This window comes from Leucopleurus acutus (genome assembly GCF_964270905.1).
Source record: "Leucopleurus acutus genome assembly, chromosome: 15".
Lineage (NCBI taxonomy): Eukaryota > Metazoa > Chordata > Mammalia > Artiodactyla > Delphinidae > Leucopleurus > Leucopleurus acutus.
This window is the reverse complement of record NC_139157.1, coordinates 20,182,933-20,196,363: the sequence shown is the minus strand read 5'-3', so window position 1 is coordinate 20,196,363 and position 13,431 is coordinate 20,182,933. Positions and strand designations below refer to the sequence as shown.

The window sequence follows — 13,431 nt, the reverse complement described above, 5'->3', positions numbered from 1 at the left end:
CTTCCTCTTTGTTTCAATCAGCATTAGCTTTTGCAGGAGATTTTACTTAATTAGAAAACTAATTTTCTTTAGAATTTTAAATTTCCACATTCATCAGTATTCCCTCCTCTTCCTTCCCCTCCAGTAAAAAAGGGTTAGGGTTTGAACTAGCTTTTAATTAGGATCATTTGTTTTCAAAGGATACATGGAGATTTCGGGATTTCTAGGCAGTGCTGGGAGGTTGGAGTGTACCCCTGGGGCTAGGAGGGATACTGAATAATCAAGTTGCAGTCTCAAGCCCTGATTCAAGCAATGTTCCTTTTGTCAGTTTCTCAGATAGAACTTCTGGATAAAATTTTGTTTGAAAACAGTGAGTGTATCATGATCTAGAAAAGTTGCTTTCAGTTTTATGGATAATTGAGACTTTTGGCCGGGTGTAGAGGAAAGCGTCGCACCTTTTTTCAGTGAATCTGTGAGGTTGAGATACTTTGTGTACACCTGGATTTGGATTTTTACGTTTAAAATTGAGCAAAGATTCAGAACATTCTCATCTTATCGCAACTCTGCCATCAATATGCAATGTAGTCTTTGGTATTTAACTTTACCATTCTGATCAAGTTTCTTCTCCAGGAAAAACAAAAATATGATTGCATCTCCCTTCGGTGTGTTATGGAACATTATTGTTTATATAACTTTGAGGTATTTTAGAGCATTCTGTTTCTTTTTTCAATCAGATTACTTAAAGATGTGTTTGCCGTCTATAACAAATATCCTGTAATATCTGTGAAAAGGCCCCTGCAGGCACCTGAATACACAGTATCTTTTATAGAATAAACAGTCATTTCTGTTAGTTTTGATTTTGCCACAGTGGACCTCAGGGCAACCAAACATGGGAGTGGAAGACAGTTGAGAATGTCCCCCACCCCTACGCCCACTGCTTTTGTCTTAAATTGCTTTAAAGTGTTTGTTCTATGACTTTTGTCTCCCTCTGCCCTCTTTGCAGTCCTATCACACTCATCAGTATGTGGCCAGAGCACTATGAGTGAGTATTCACAGCTCCGTATGCACAAGACTGATGTTCTGATCAGCTTTCTCAGCATGGGGTGATTACTAAGCTCTTGTTCTAAAATAATACTTCTGCCCCCTGGGTAACAATCCTAGTGGTTTGTTTGCATGTCAAATTCATCATTTAACTAAGCTAACATTCCTAAAGTAACATCTGTCAACATTTGTGTGTAAAACTGTTTATTTGCTTTCTCTCTTATAGCCCTTCACAGTCTCCTCAGCTGTTTCATGATGATACCCATTCAAGAATAGAACAGTATGCTACACGGTAAGAAACTCTGATAGGAGCCCTCCACTGCACTGCCACCCAGAATGTATCTCTTTCTGTATTAATCTTATATCATTAACGTGCTTTGATTTAAGGGAGGTAGTTTGGCAGAAGTCGTGATTCCATTATATTTGAAAGCTGGGCTTTCATCTCTCCATGTTGTAATTTGCACTTTACCAAACACCTGCTATACATTCTGTGGACTAAATCTCCATGGGATGTGATTACTGAGCTCATGAGAATCCAAACACCATACAAGCAGGGTTTAGATAATGTAACCCAGTTTTCAGTGAATGAAAGTAGGGATTGAAAGTGTTCTCAGGAGAGGGTGCACATATGAATTAAAATATGTAATTAAATGTATGCTAAAGCTTTATTATAGGGGTTTATTTTAGAGTCCCCAAACAATATAGAGTATAGGCTGGTCTTGATGGTATGTACAAACTTTCAGGAAAGAAATATACACTAAGCATCGGCAGTGCTAGTTACTCCCTATGCCTTAAAAGGTTAGTTCAAGCACCATAAAATAGTAACATTTGAACTGAGTCTAGGCCAAGTAGAAATTTAGGTAGAAAGTCAGGCTTGGACCATTGGAAAGACATACTCAAAAGCATTGAGCTAGGAAAGAACATGGTTTATTTAAAGGATTGCAGGTAGAGAAAGGGGAAAGGATGAGAAGGAATGAAGGGACAGAGCTGAAGTCCAATAATGGGGGGCCCACCTGCTAAGGAGTAGGATTCTGTCCTTTGGTAAAGGGGAGTCATGGAGAGTCTTTAAACACGAGAGGAACATAATCAGATTTGTGTGAGAATGAAGACTGACCTAAGGGTCTCGGAGGTCAATTCTGAGACTAGGTCTATTAGGAGACTAAGTAACATGGTATAAAATAAAGGTCTCCAGGCCTTAAGGCAGTGGTGATAGAAATATAGCTCAACATTAGATGTTTTAATTTCAAAGTCTTGCTGGGGGATTTGGGCCGTTCTGTATTTTGTGAGAATTAGGACAGTTGAAGGAACACTGAGGATGTACCAGTCGACTATGCCCTATATGGCCACATTCTCTAACCTCCTTATTTTCATTTTTCAGACTGGCCCAGATGGAAAGGACTAATGGGTCTTTCCTCACTGATAGCAGCTCTACCACAGGAAGTGTGTAAGTAAATCATGAAATTAGTGCTGCCTGGGAAGGCTAGTTCTTGTATTATGGCTGTCGGATATAATCTTCATTGATTGCAGCCCTGAATTTTGATCCCAATCAAAATTGATAAGTGTGGTTATAAAAATGTCTACATAGATTTTATGCTTTCAAGCCATGATAGTATAAATTGGATATGTTTATTTAGTTAGTTTCGTATAAGGTACTGAAAAAAATCCTACATTTGGCCACTCATCTGTCTCAGGAAAATCAAATTGTTTTATTTATAAATACAGGTATAGATATTCATTCCATTTGTCTGATATTTCTTGTTAATTTTACAAATGTAATTCTACAGAATATGTGCTATTCTGTAAAATTCTCTTCCTTCTGTGTGCTCACATTTTCTCCATAGTCTCTGCCATTTAATAATTATAACCCACACAGGCTTGGACATCTCTTCCCCACTCTTGATTGAAAAGTGTTAACTCCTCTGCCAATATCTGATTTTATTAGCAACTAGGAAAAGCCTCCTTAACTTAAGAATACTTTTCAAAAACCTTTCTAGACAGATATTTTCCCTCTGCTTATCCCACTGTTGTGTGCCATCTTGCTTTTAGAACTTTTCCCACCCTCCACCGCCTTGGAATTAACATTTTAAATTCTGAGTGATGTCTAAAAGATTTCAAGAGTGTCAAGTCTACTTGACTCGCACAGATTCATTGTGGTCTGGATCTGGTGGGAAGCTGTAAGGTAACCAGGAAAGTTGTAGAACATGGTTCTTAGGTGTTTCATACTAAAAAAGATCATGGAGAGAGCCAAGGTGAAATACCTTAGGGCACTCTTAACATGGAATGTCTTCTTGTCAGTATTTTTAAAAAATTGTTTTACTGTCATTAAGCTTATACATAAAAGCTCTCAGGAGATTGTTCAATTTTAAATTTCAAAGATTAGCAAGTTAATACTATATAATAATGCAGTAGTGATTTACCTTATTATTAATGTACTGTGAGTTTGGAACAATTCCCAAAGCAAGATAATAGCATATTCATAATGCTTGTTTCATATTTAACCTCCTAGTATGTATTTCTCATAAAGTAGTTAGTATCTTGAATATCCTAAATCCACATGACTTCCACCATGTTTGACAAATAGCTAAAGAATTAAACAAAATTTAAAAATAATCATTAAAACCAAAATAATTAAAACCAAACTTAAATTCTTTAAAATGTGTTTTTTGCATCTTATGAACAGAGTAAAAGCAATGCTCAAATTTAGTTTCTCTTATTTTCAAATTAGAATAAGCACTATTTATTTTTAAATTTAGCACCAGTGCCTGAGAAAAGACGGTAATCAGATGACTAACAGCTGAATACATTTTAATATACTATCAGCAGATATCTTAACTCATTCTTCCATCCAGCAAATATTTATTGTAACCCTACCTTGCAGTAGCGTGCTGGAGGCAATTGTGAGAGCTGGTTGTTAAATTTTCAAGAAGTTTGTAAGCTTCTTGTTAAACAGAGCCATTATTCAAGTTCATTTGTATACACCTGCAGTTCAATAGATTAGGTTAAAATAAAAACAAAAGTAATACTCAAAACTCATCACATCCTAATTATTTTACTTCACTTTACTATGATCTATGCTCTTGGGGTGTCAGGTGGTGTGCTGCAACTGTGTATCTTTTCGCAGCTCTACATTCTGTGAAGTCATTAGCTTAAATTGGCCGTGAGGAAGGTATTTAAACCATAGAATTAAAAACGCTACAAATCAGGGCCTTTTTATATATTTATCTTGTAGAGAACCTGCTGGTAAACACTTAACAGCACACCATTGCCATGTGTACAATACTGTATAGATAAAGGTCGATCTGTCTTCAGGAATCTTACAGACTAGAGGGGAGATGGATAAGTGTTCCCACAGGGGAGGAACATGGTGAGGGCATTTGAAGTAGACAAAATAATGGGCCCCCAAAGAAGTCGACATCCTAATCCCTGAAACCTATGAATGTGTCACTTTACATGGCAAAAGGGACTTTGCACAAGAGATTAAATTAAGGATCTTGAGATGGGAAGATTATCCTGGATTATCTAGGTGGGACCAGTGTAGTTGCAGGGGTCTTTGAAAGATGGAGGAGAGTCAGGGAAGGGGAGGTAACCGTAGAAGCAGAGGTAAGATACAGAGATTTTACAGGTGCTACACTGCTGGCTTTGAAAATGGAGGAATGTGGTGGCCTACAGGTGCTGGAAAAGGCAAGGAACCAAATTCTCCCTTCTATGGGAGATTAAATTAATAGTGTAAGAATGTATAAATCACTAAAGAGAAATTGTTTTCCAGTTACTGGTACATTAATATTTTCTTAATGAATATGTTAATAAATCTTACTTTGATAAAGCCAATCTGGAATTTCTTTGCTCCTTCACAGTTTGAACTACTGAGTATTCTGGGATTCTTTTCCTGTGAACATGCAGGGGTTCCATCAAGTGAGAACGCTAACAAGGACTTAACCCGCGAAACCCTACTCTGGACCTAAAATCCAGTGGTTTGACATAGAATGGTCATTCTTTCTCCCTTAAATGTATAATATTTACCTTTAAAATATTTTCATTTTAATCAGTACTTTTTTTTTTTTTTTTTTTGCGGTACACGGGCCTCTCACTGTCGTGGCCTCTCCCGTTGTGGAGCACAGGCTCCGGATGCGCAGGCTCAGCGGCCATGGCTCACGGGCCCAGCCGCTCTGCAGCACATGGGATCTTCCCGGACCGGGGCACGAACCCGTGTCCCCTGCATCGGCAGGCGGACTCTCAACCACTGCGCCACCAGGGAAGCCCCAATCAGTACTATTGACTTGACAAGATGAATAAGTATTACAATAATAAATTTGTAATTCAACATCTGCTGGGCCCACTCTCCCAAATTTGGTTTTGGGTGATCTCAGCCATAGGCAATAAAAGAAAGCCCTATGCCTTTGAGATGTGAATTTTGAGACTTGAACTTGTAATTCTTTCTAAGTTACCCAAGGCCCTTTAGTCATTTGTATCTGCAGTTTGAGCCTTTCTCTGTCCTTCCAACTGGTCAATGAAACCAGCTCCCTGGCTCCTAACAATGTTCATCTTCTGTGAAGCTGGTTAATTAGTCGTTGTACCTCCATGCATCATGGGTTGCTACCTCCCCAGCCTAGATCTGAATCAATCTCGTGGTTTATATGGGCCCACATAAACCCAATTCCCAATATTCCCTTTTCTCCTGAAAGTCTGACTGTGGACAATTTAAAGGCATTAATTTTAAGGATACTAATTTTCTTTCAAGGAGGAATTGAGCAACCATGTCTCAAAAAGAGACAGGACTCAGGATAGTCCTGGGGAATCTGAGTAGCTGGAACTTAAGGACATCTCCTTAGGCCATTGCCATCAGGATGTCTCACTCCATCTGCCATCTGCCCTTGAGCGACACTGTTGTATGTGGAAGGATCAAATTGGGGGGCTGGCCTGATTGGCACTGACATTGCTGTTTGCAACTCTGAAGCCTGGAACAGAAAAAATCTTTAAAGGAAGGAAATTGCGGACAAAGCGCTTTGCTGTACATTTGCTTGACCTGGTTGGTCATATGAATGGCTAGGTTAGGACTCTAGACCTTGTCCATTGACTTTGGACATTGAATATTATGAGAGTTGGAAGCTAAACATTTTTCTTTCTTTACAAATGATTTCCTGTTTTGTTTTGATTTCTGGCTGATTTCTTGAGATGCTTTATCCTGAATAGATAACATTTTCACTGGGATATATATGATCATTTTTCTTTTGTTATTATTTCTTTTTTGCATACTCAGTCTTTTTAGTTTCTATACTCTTTTTCGCCTGAGAAATATTTACAAATGTTCTCCTCTTACTTTTTTATTGCTTTATTATTTCATTTTATTATTTAGTTTATATGCACTGTATTTTTATGCTTTGTCCATTTGTCCTGTCCATTTATTAGATCTGTACTTTTCAATCCTCTCTTATGGCCTCTCTCTTCACTTAAATTGAGTGTAGTGCCTCCAAGCATCACTGACTTAGAGTCTTGTTATCCTTAGCAGCTAATTGGTATCCCTGTGGTGTTGATACATTAGCCTCACAGCCTTCTCTGCTCCTCCATAATACAGTTATGTTTAGGGTATAATAATAAATTACCCATTTACTCCCTCTCAGGAAAATACCCTCCCCCACCTCCAAACACACACGCACATACCTCCTTGCCAGGTTTCTGTTTGATTTTGCTACATGGGCATCCTAGGAGCTTTGGGTTCTGCTTTCTTTCTTTCTTTTTTCATTTATTTTTTTGACATCACTGCATAGCTTGTGGGATCTTAGTTCCCAGACCAGGGATCCAACCCACGCCCCCTGCAATGCACGTGCGGAGTCTTAACCACTGTCCCTCCAGGGAAGTCCCTGGATTCTGCTTTCAAACACTGCTGCTCTGCATTGGTGCAGAACCCATTCTCTTGTCTTATCCTCACCCTTCTAAATTTAGAAGCAAGCATGAGATTCTTCTGAGAGGCTCCCTTATTGATTTCACAGCCATATGGTGTTTTCGCAGGACAGGTAATCAAAGGACGATGCCATAGCTTATTTCAGTCCTTCCCATCTATGTTTCTTATTTCCAGTTTCTAACTGTGTTGAAAGAGTCCCACTCCTTTTTTTTTTTTTTTTTTTGTGGTACGCGGGCCTCTCACTGCTGTGGCCTCTCCAGTCACGGAGCACAGGCTCCGGACACGCAGGCTCAGCGGCCATGGCTCACGGGTCCAGCCGCTCTGCGGCATGTGGGATCTTCCCGGACCGGGGCATTAACCCGCATCCCCCGCATCGGCAGGCGGACTCTCAACCACTGCGCCACCAGGGAGGCCCCCCACTCCTTTTTCATTCATTTGATAGTAGAAAGGTGGTGAGATTAGGGAGGTTTACTGATAAAGGAAGCAAAGTAAATCAGCAAGTGGCTCATTTGAACCTGTGCTTTGGTGGTTTTGCAGGCCTAACAGTCATTATTTTCAGTTCCTTCTTTATATCGCTCTGATCTCAGTGCTCAGGAGATACCTTTTCTAAGAACTCACTACCTCAGATGCAATTTCATGTCCCTTCTTTATCAGAGTAAAGTGTGATAACACAGGGTTGGATTTTCAAATTAGACTCACAGAATCAAAGATCTCACCTAGTATCAAGCAGTACTCATAAGCAAAAGGTCCAGGACTGCCCGTGCCACTCACCAGGTTACTTCTGGCTGTGTTAGGATGTGCTCTGACCGCAGGGTAACAGATGAGGTCTTTAAGGGATATTTGCAGTCACATCACTTACACAGTAGGGAGCTGGTTCAGTCATGGAATAGCTCCATTTTATACTCTGATAGCTACATAACTTGCAAGATGTTTTTCTGAAGCCCTATCCTATAAATCCATAAATTCCAGGATTTGTTTACCAAAAGCCATCAAAACAGATCAGGTACAATCTGCCAAAGGTATTCTATAGCAGGACTCTCCTGCTAGTATTAGCCAGGAAGTCTGTCATTCGCACATTTACAAGGAGATCTGACTGGATCTCTGGTAAAAGAAGGGAAGGATTCCAGTCTTGCTGATAAGCATTTCCTTCACATAAACATATCAACTTTGTCTACTTTGTTATACTTCTGTTTCTGTCAATCATTAGATTTGACCACATTATTAATATGTCTAGTTCATTAGACAAGTAGTTAGAAAAGTGGGAGAACCCAAGTCAGTTAAATGGAGTTCCTTGTTTAATGCAGAATGATTGATCCTAGAAGTGACATGCTGATAATATCAAGGAAGATATCTGTAGCTATTTTATAAATATCTACAATTATAATTTATGCTAAGTTATTTAAATGAAAGAATATAGGGATTTGCTTCTCCCACGCTTTGGGTTACAAAGCATTATAAAATTGCTTTTAACCACATGCTAAAGACAGTGAAATCAACTAGTTGATTGGGACTGCTACAGCAAAAGACTACAAACTGGGTGGCTTATAAATGACTAACATTTTTTTCTCATAGTTCTGGAGACGGGGAAGTCCAAGATCAAGGAGCCAGCGGACTTAGTACCTGATGAGGACCCCCTTCCTGGTTCATAGCTGTCATTTTGTAGTTCCCTCACATGGCAGAAGCAGGAAGGGAGCTCTCTGGGGTCTCTTTCATAAGGATACTAATCCTAATCTTAGAGGCCCCACCCTCATGACCTAATCACCTCCCAAAGACCCTACCGCCACACACCTTTACACTGGGGGTTAGGTTTCAACATCATTTCGGGGAGGGGAAACAGTCTATAGCAGTTTATTTTTAATTAGCAGTCTTTTAACCTACTCTTCTGGCATTCAGTTATTGATTTTCCCTGTAAAGTCTTTTACATTAACTATTTAAGTGTTGCACTTTATATCCTCTGCTGAGTAAAATATCTCTTCTAAGGTTACATGTTAGACCAAAGGCAAGATCTCTTCTAAGGTACATGTTAGACCAAAGGCAAAGCATGGAATGTTGGTGTGTGTGTGTATAGTGTACATACACTATTAGGTAAAATATCTTCCCAGAGTTTTAAAATGAGGTCATTGGGACACTGAGCTTTAAGGCAGCCATGGGTCAGTAGCCATCCTGACCATCGTCGTTTCTCCTTCCTTTACCTCCAGAAACATCCATGTCCAGCTGTGAGCCTTTGTGTGTGTCTCCTTTGTCTCCATAGGGAGGACGAGCATGCCCTCATCCAGCAGTACTGCCAGACGCTCGGAGGGGAGTCCCCTGTGAGCCAGCCCCAGAGTCCCGCTCAGATCCTGAAGTCGGTAGAGAGGGAAGAACGCGGAGAACTGGAGCGGATCATTGCTGACCTTGAGGAAGAACAAAGGTGTGCTAGACCTGGGAGGAGAAGATGTGTCACCCTGGGAAAACTTCTGATGGGAAATTCTTTCATGTTCACTTCAACATGACCCTTACCCATTCTTTTTTCAGGACTATTGTCCAGGAAGTACAGTGGAGGCAAACTTTTAAGAGGACATTAACACACTGGGCAGCTGGCTGCAGATTACAGCTGCATTTCAGGGTTCAGGGATGGTGTCTGTTAGAACACTTGTTTATTTAAAAGCACAGTTTTATTCATGCTTGCTTATATCATGGTTGTACGTGTTTTTACCTATGAGGAAGTAAGTAGCACGGGCACGAGCTCATAGACGATTTTGGTGAGAAGGTGAGGTATACAATACTAATGCCAATTTTCCCTTCTCTGCACTAGAAATCTGCAAGTGGAATACGAGCAGCTGAAGGAGCAACACTTGAGAAGGGGCCTCCCTGTTGGCTCCCCTCCAGACTCTGTTGTGTCTCCTCATCACACGTCGGAGGATTCAGAACTTATAGCAGAAGCAAAACTCCTCAGGCAGCATAAAGGTCGGCTGGAGGCTAGGATGCAAATTTTGGAAAATCACAACAAGCAGCTGGAGTCTCAGCTCCACCGACTTCGGCAGCTGCTAGAGCAGGTAGAGTGTGCAGAACTTGATGTCACCTGTCCCCACCCCATCTGCCCCAGTCCCATGTCCCATGGGACTCAGTCCCAGAGTTGGTAGAGAGGTTCACTTCCGGTTTCTCCTCTCCATAGTGGATTTAGACTGGCTTAGAAATCCCTCTTCAAACATAAGCATTAAAGGCTCACTGGCACCAAAAAATGCGTTTTCCCAGCTTAAGATGGAATTGCCCGTTCTTCTTTAACACTGAAATCTGTCTCAGCTCTGAATAGTTTAAGGCAAAAGATCCTATAACATATATCTGCATAAATTACATTTGGGAAAGAAACATCTGTGGGCATTAAGGGAAAGGAACTCTTCATGGTGAAACCTCCTTCCAATGAGCTATTTTCAAGAAATTAGGTAACATGTTTATTAATTTGCAGTTTTTATTTCCTAACATAGCCACTATTTCCCGCCATAACGTGTTTTATGGCGGTTGTTTGCAGACTTTCTTGACAATAAAAAATACAACTTGCATTATGATGAATGCATGCATGCATGATGAATACAGAATGCTAATTGCTGTTACTAAAAAATGCTGTCTCTTACTTGCTATTTTTTTCCTTCCTTCTTTCCTTCTTCCCTTCGTTCCTTCCTTCTTCCCTCCCTCCCTCTTATTTTTCTTCTGTCTTTCTTTCTTAGTGCTGGTTTTATAACTCATCAACGGGTAATAGCCTGCAATTTTGAAAAACACTGTTCTTTGGGATATAAAAGAAGCATCAGATACAGCTTCTGCCTTTTTACCTTCAATCTTGTTAGAGACCATAACAAAATAGTATGATATATAAGGCAGTATCATCTATAAAGACACAACACACTATAGAGAATTAAGTACCTGATTACATCTAGCAGTTAAAGCATAGGCATCATGTCACAGAACTGGTAGTGAAGATGTCTTTGCAGCAGGTGTCTGTTGTATAGAATCCCAGCAAATGGACCTGGAACTTTTCTCTCTTGAAGAATCCCTGACATGAGAATTCATGTCATCTTTTGCCTCTTTCTCTGGCCTATGCAGTACGGGGCCCCTACACAGTGAATAGGAATGACTTTCTCCAGAAATGATTTATTGAGTCAAAGGCAGAAACAACTCTCTCTCCAGTGACTTTCTCAAGTTTTAGAAAACCATCTTTTCACAGTTGCTATCAGTATCTTTTAACATGTCAGAATCATTCAAAACAGTGTAATTTTTGCATTACCTGCACAGTGGGCCACAGAATACCCCTTATACTTTCTGAATGTCTGTCACTGTTCCAGACTTTTTGTGAGACTGTTTGGGGGAAGGTTTACTTCGGAATTGTGCATCATTAGACCTTCCCCAAGGCCTGGCTGGTTTTCTCTAAGTACTTTGAGATGTTTGAAGCTTATCTTGGTGCCACTCCTGTACATTGGAAAAGCTACATTGTTAGTAATGTGAATTTGATGTTTCTGAATGGCGCCTGGGTAAGGGATGACTTTTCTCTGGAACTCTTTTAGAATATGAAGTGTGAGTATTAAGGACTTACTGCATAGGTAGAATTGTTGTAGAAGGAAGCTGTGCTTGAAAGCTTTGTTTGCTGTAGTCTGTTGATGCTCTTAAGAGAGCCGAAGGCTCTTCTGCTCACCGTCACCTCCCCCTACTAGCTTCCTCCTGTTAGACAGAGCTGCCTAATGGCTCATGAGCCTTCAGAATTGCACAGTAATGCTTTTCGAGAAATCGGATATCTAAATGGCTCTGCATATTCCAGACTGTGGAGCTCTCATCCCTTCTTAATGACTTAGCATGAATGCCAAAAGTTGATGGAAAATTCAACTCTGATAGTAAAAACTAGCGAAACTACCAGACTTCAGCTTATATAGATGTAATGGAAAAATCAGCATCAAAAACCCTGTAACTGGGACTTCCCTGGTGCCTGCCAATGCAGGGGACATGGGTTCAAGCCCTGGTCCGGGAAGATCCCACATGCCATGGAGCAACTAAGCCTGTGTGCCACAACTACTGAGCCCGTGTGCCGCAAGTACTGAAGCCCACGTGCCTAGAGCCCGAGCTCTGAAACAAGAGACGCCACTGCAATGAGAAGCCCACGCACCGCAACGAAGAGTAGCCCCCGCTCACCACAACTAGAGAGCACACAGCAATGAAGACCCAACGATGAAGACCCTATGCAGCCATAAATAAATGAATAAATAAATTTATTAAAAATATATTTTAAAAAAACAAAACAAAAACATTGTAACTTCTGCATTCCCTTTAGAGTGGATCATACTTTTCTAGTTTGACCATGTACTTGTCAATTTCAAACTTTCTGCCTTTGTGAAGTATTTATTAGGTGTCAGATTCTGTTCTAATTGCTTTAGAAATACTAATTGATCACCTCCTTCACAAAACCCTCTGACACAGGCACTCTTACCACTAGTTTATAAATAAAAAATCCAGTTTTTATAAATAAAAAGCAGACGATTATAAAATTTCCTCAGAGGGACTTCCCTGGTGGGGAAGACTCCATGCTTCCACTGCTTGGGGTGTGGGTCCTATCCCTAGTTGGGGAACAAAGATCCCACATGCCACAGTGCAGTGCAGCACAAAAAAAAAAAAAAAGAAAAAAAAATTTCCTCAGAATTACTCAGCTCTGAGTGACTGAGTTTGTATCCAAGCAGCTAAATCCAAAATCGTGCTCTTCACCACTCTCCAATATTGCTGTTAAATGTTGATTGAATAAAAAATGAGCTAATTTTGAAATTAGATAAATTTACTGTGTGAGAAACAGTGTTAATTTTTTAAAAGATGAATGAAACATGTTTCCAAATTCACTTGGTTGACATAAAAATAATGGAACAATTGAGGAATGACACTGACAGTGATAGGTAAATCTTGCCATATAACCAAGTGAGTTCTTCAAGGTGCCCAAATCAAAAGGGAAGGGCCACTTGGTCCTCAGGTGAATACTGGTGAGCCCACCAACTGATGCTGAAATGTATTTGAAAATGACTGAGGGTGAAGAATGTTATGTGATTTAATTATCTGTCATTGGGGAGGGGAAGTTAGAAACAGAAATGTTTTCTTTAATCGTTATTTGAATCTTTCCTCCGTTCTAACCTCTGAATGTGATTCCAGCCTGAATCTGATTCCCAAATCAATGGCGTCTCCCCCTGGGCTTCACCTCAGCAATCCGCACTGAACTACTCGCTGGATCCGGACCCCGGCCCACAGTTCCATCAAGCAGGTCCGTGTCCCCAAGACTTGGCTACTCCCTCCCCGGTCTACTCTGGGCTTTGCCATTTGTTTGCTTTTCATTTTAAATAACATTCTCACACATGGGTGCCTTAGGGCATAAAGGAATTTGTATCCTCTGTGGTCTCAACTGAGTACAAAGCCATTTTAACTATACCAAAAAAGCAAACATTTTAGAATAGTAGACTGTAATACGCTTGTTTATATAAGGTGTAGTAGTGGACTGAATTCTGATGAAAGAT

At 40.3% G+C, this 13,431-nt stretch overlaps 1 protein-coding gene across 6 annotated transcripts in view; it reads left to right on the top strand.

Moving 5' to 3' along the window:
* The window catches only part of UTRN (utrophin), a gene marked incomplete at both ends in the record, with an annotated part of 495,417 nt that overhangs the window by 464,940 nt on the left and 17,046 nt on the right, over positions 1–13,431 (top strand). For all 6 annotated transcript variants that reach the window (XM_082855593.1, XM_082855592.1, XM_082855591.1 and 3 more), the window contains 6 exons: positions 983–1,021; positions 1,247–1,312; positions 2,399–2,464; positions 9,171–9,329; positions 9,714–9,954; positions 13,073–13,181. In XM_082855593.1, the coding sequence (XP_082711719.1) occupies positions 983–1,021; positions 1,247–1,312; positions 2,399–2,464; positions 9,171–9,329; positions 9,714–9,954; positions 13,073–13,181 (680 nt within the window). The remainder of the gene's footprint in view (positions 1–982; positions 1,022–1,246; positions 1,313–2,398; positions 2,465–9,170; positions 9,330–9,713; positions 9,955–13,072; positions 13,182–13,431) is intronic.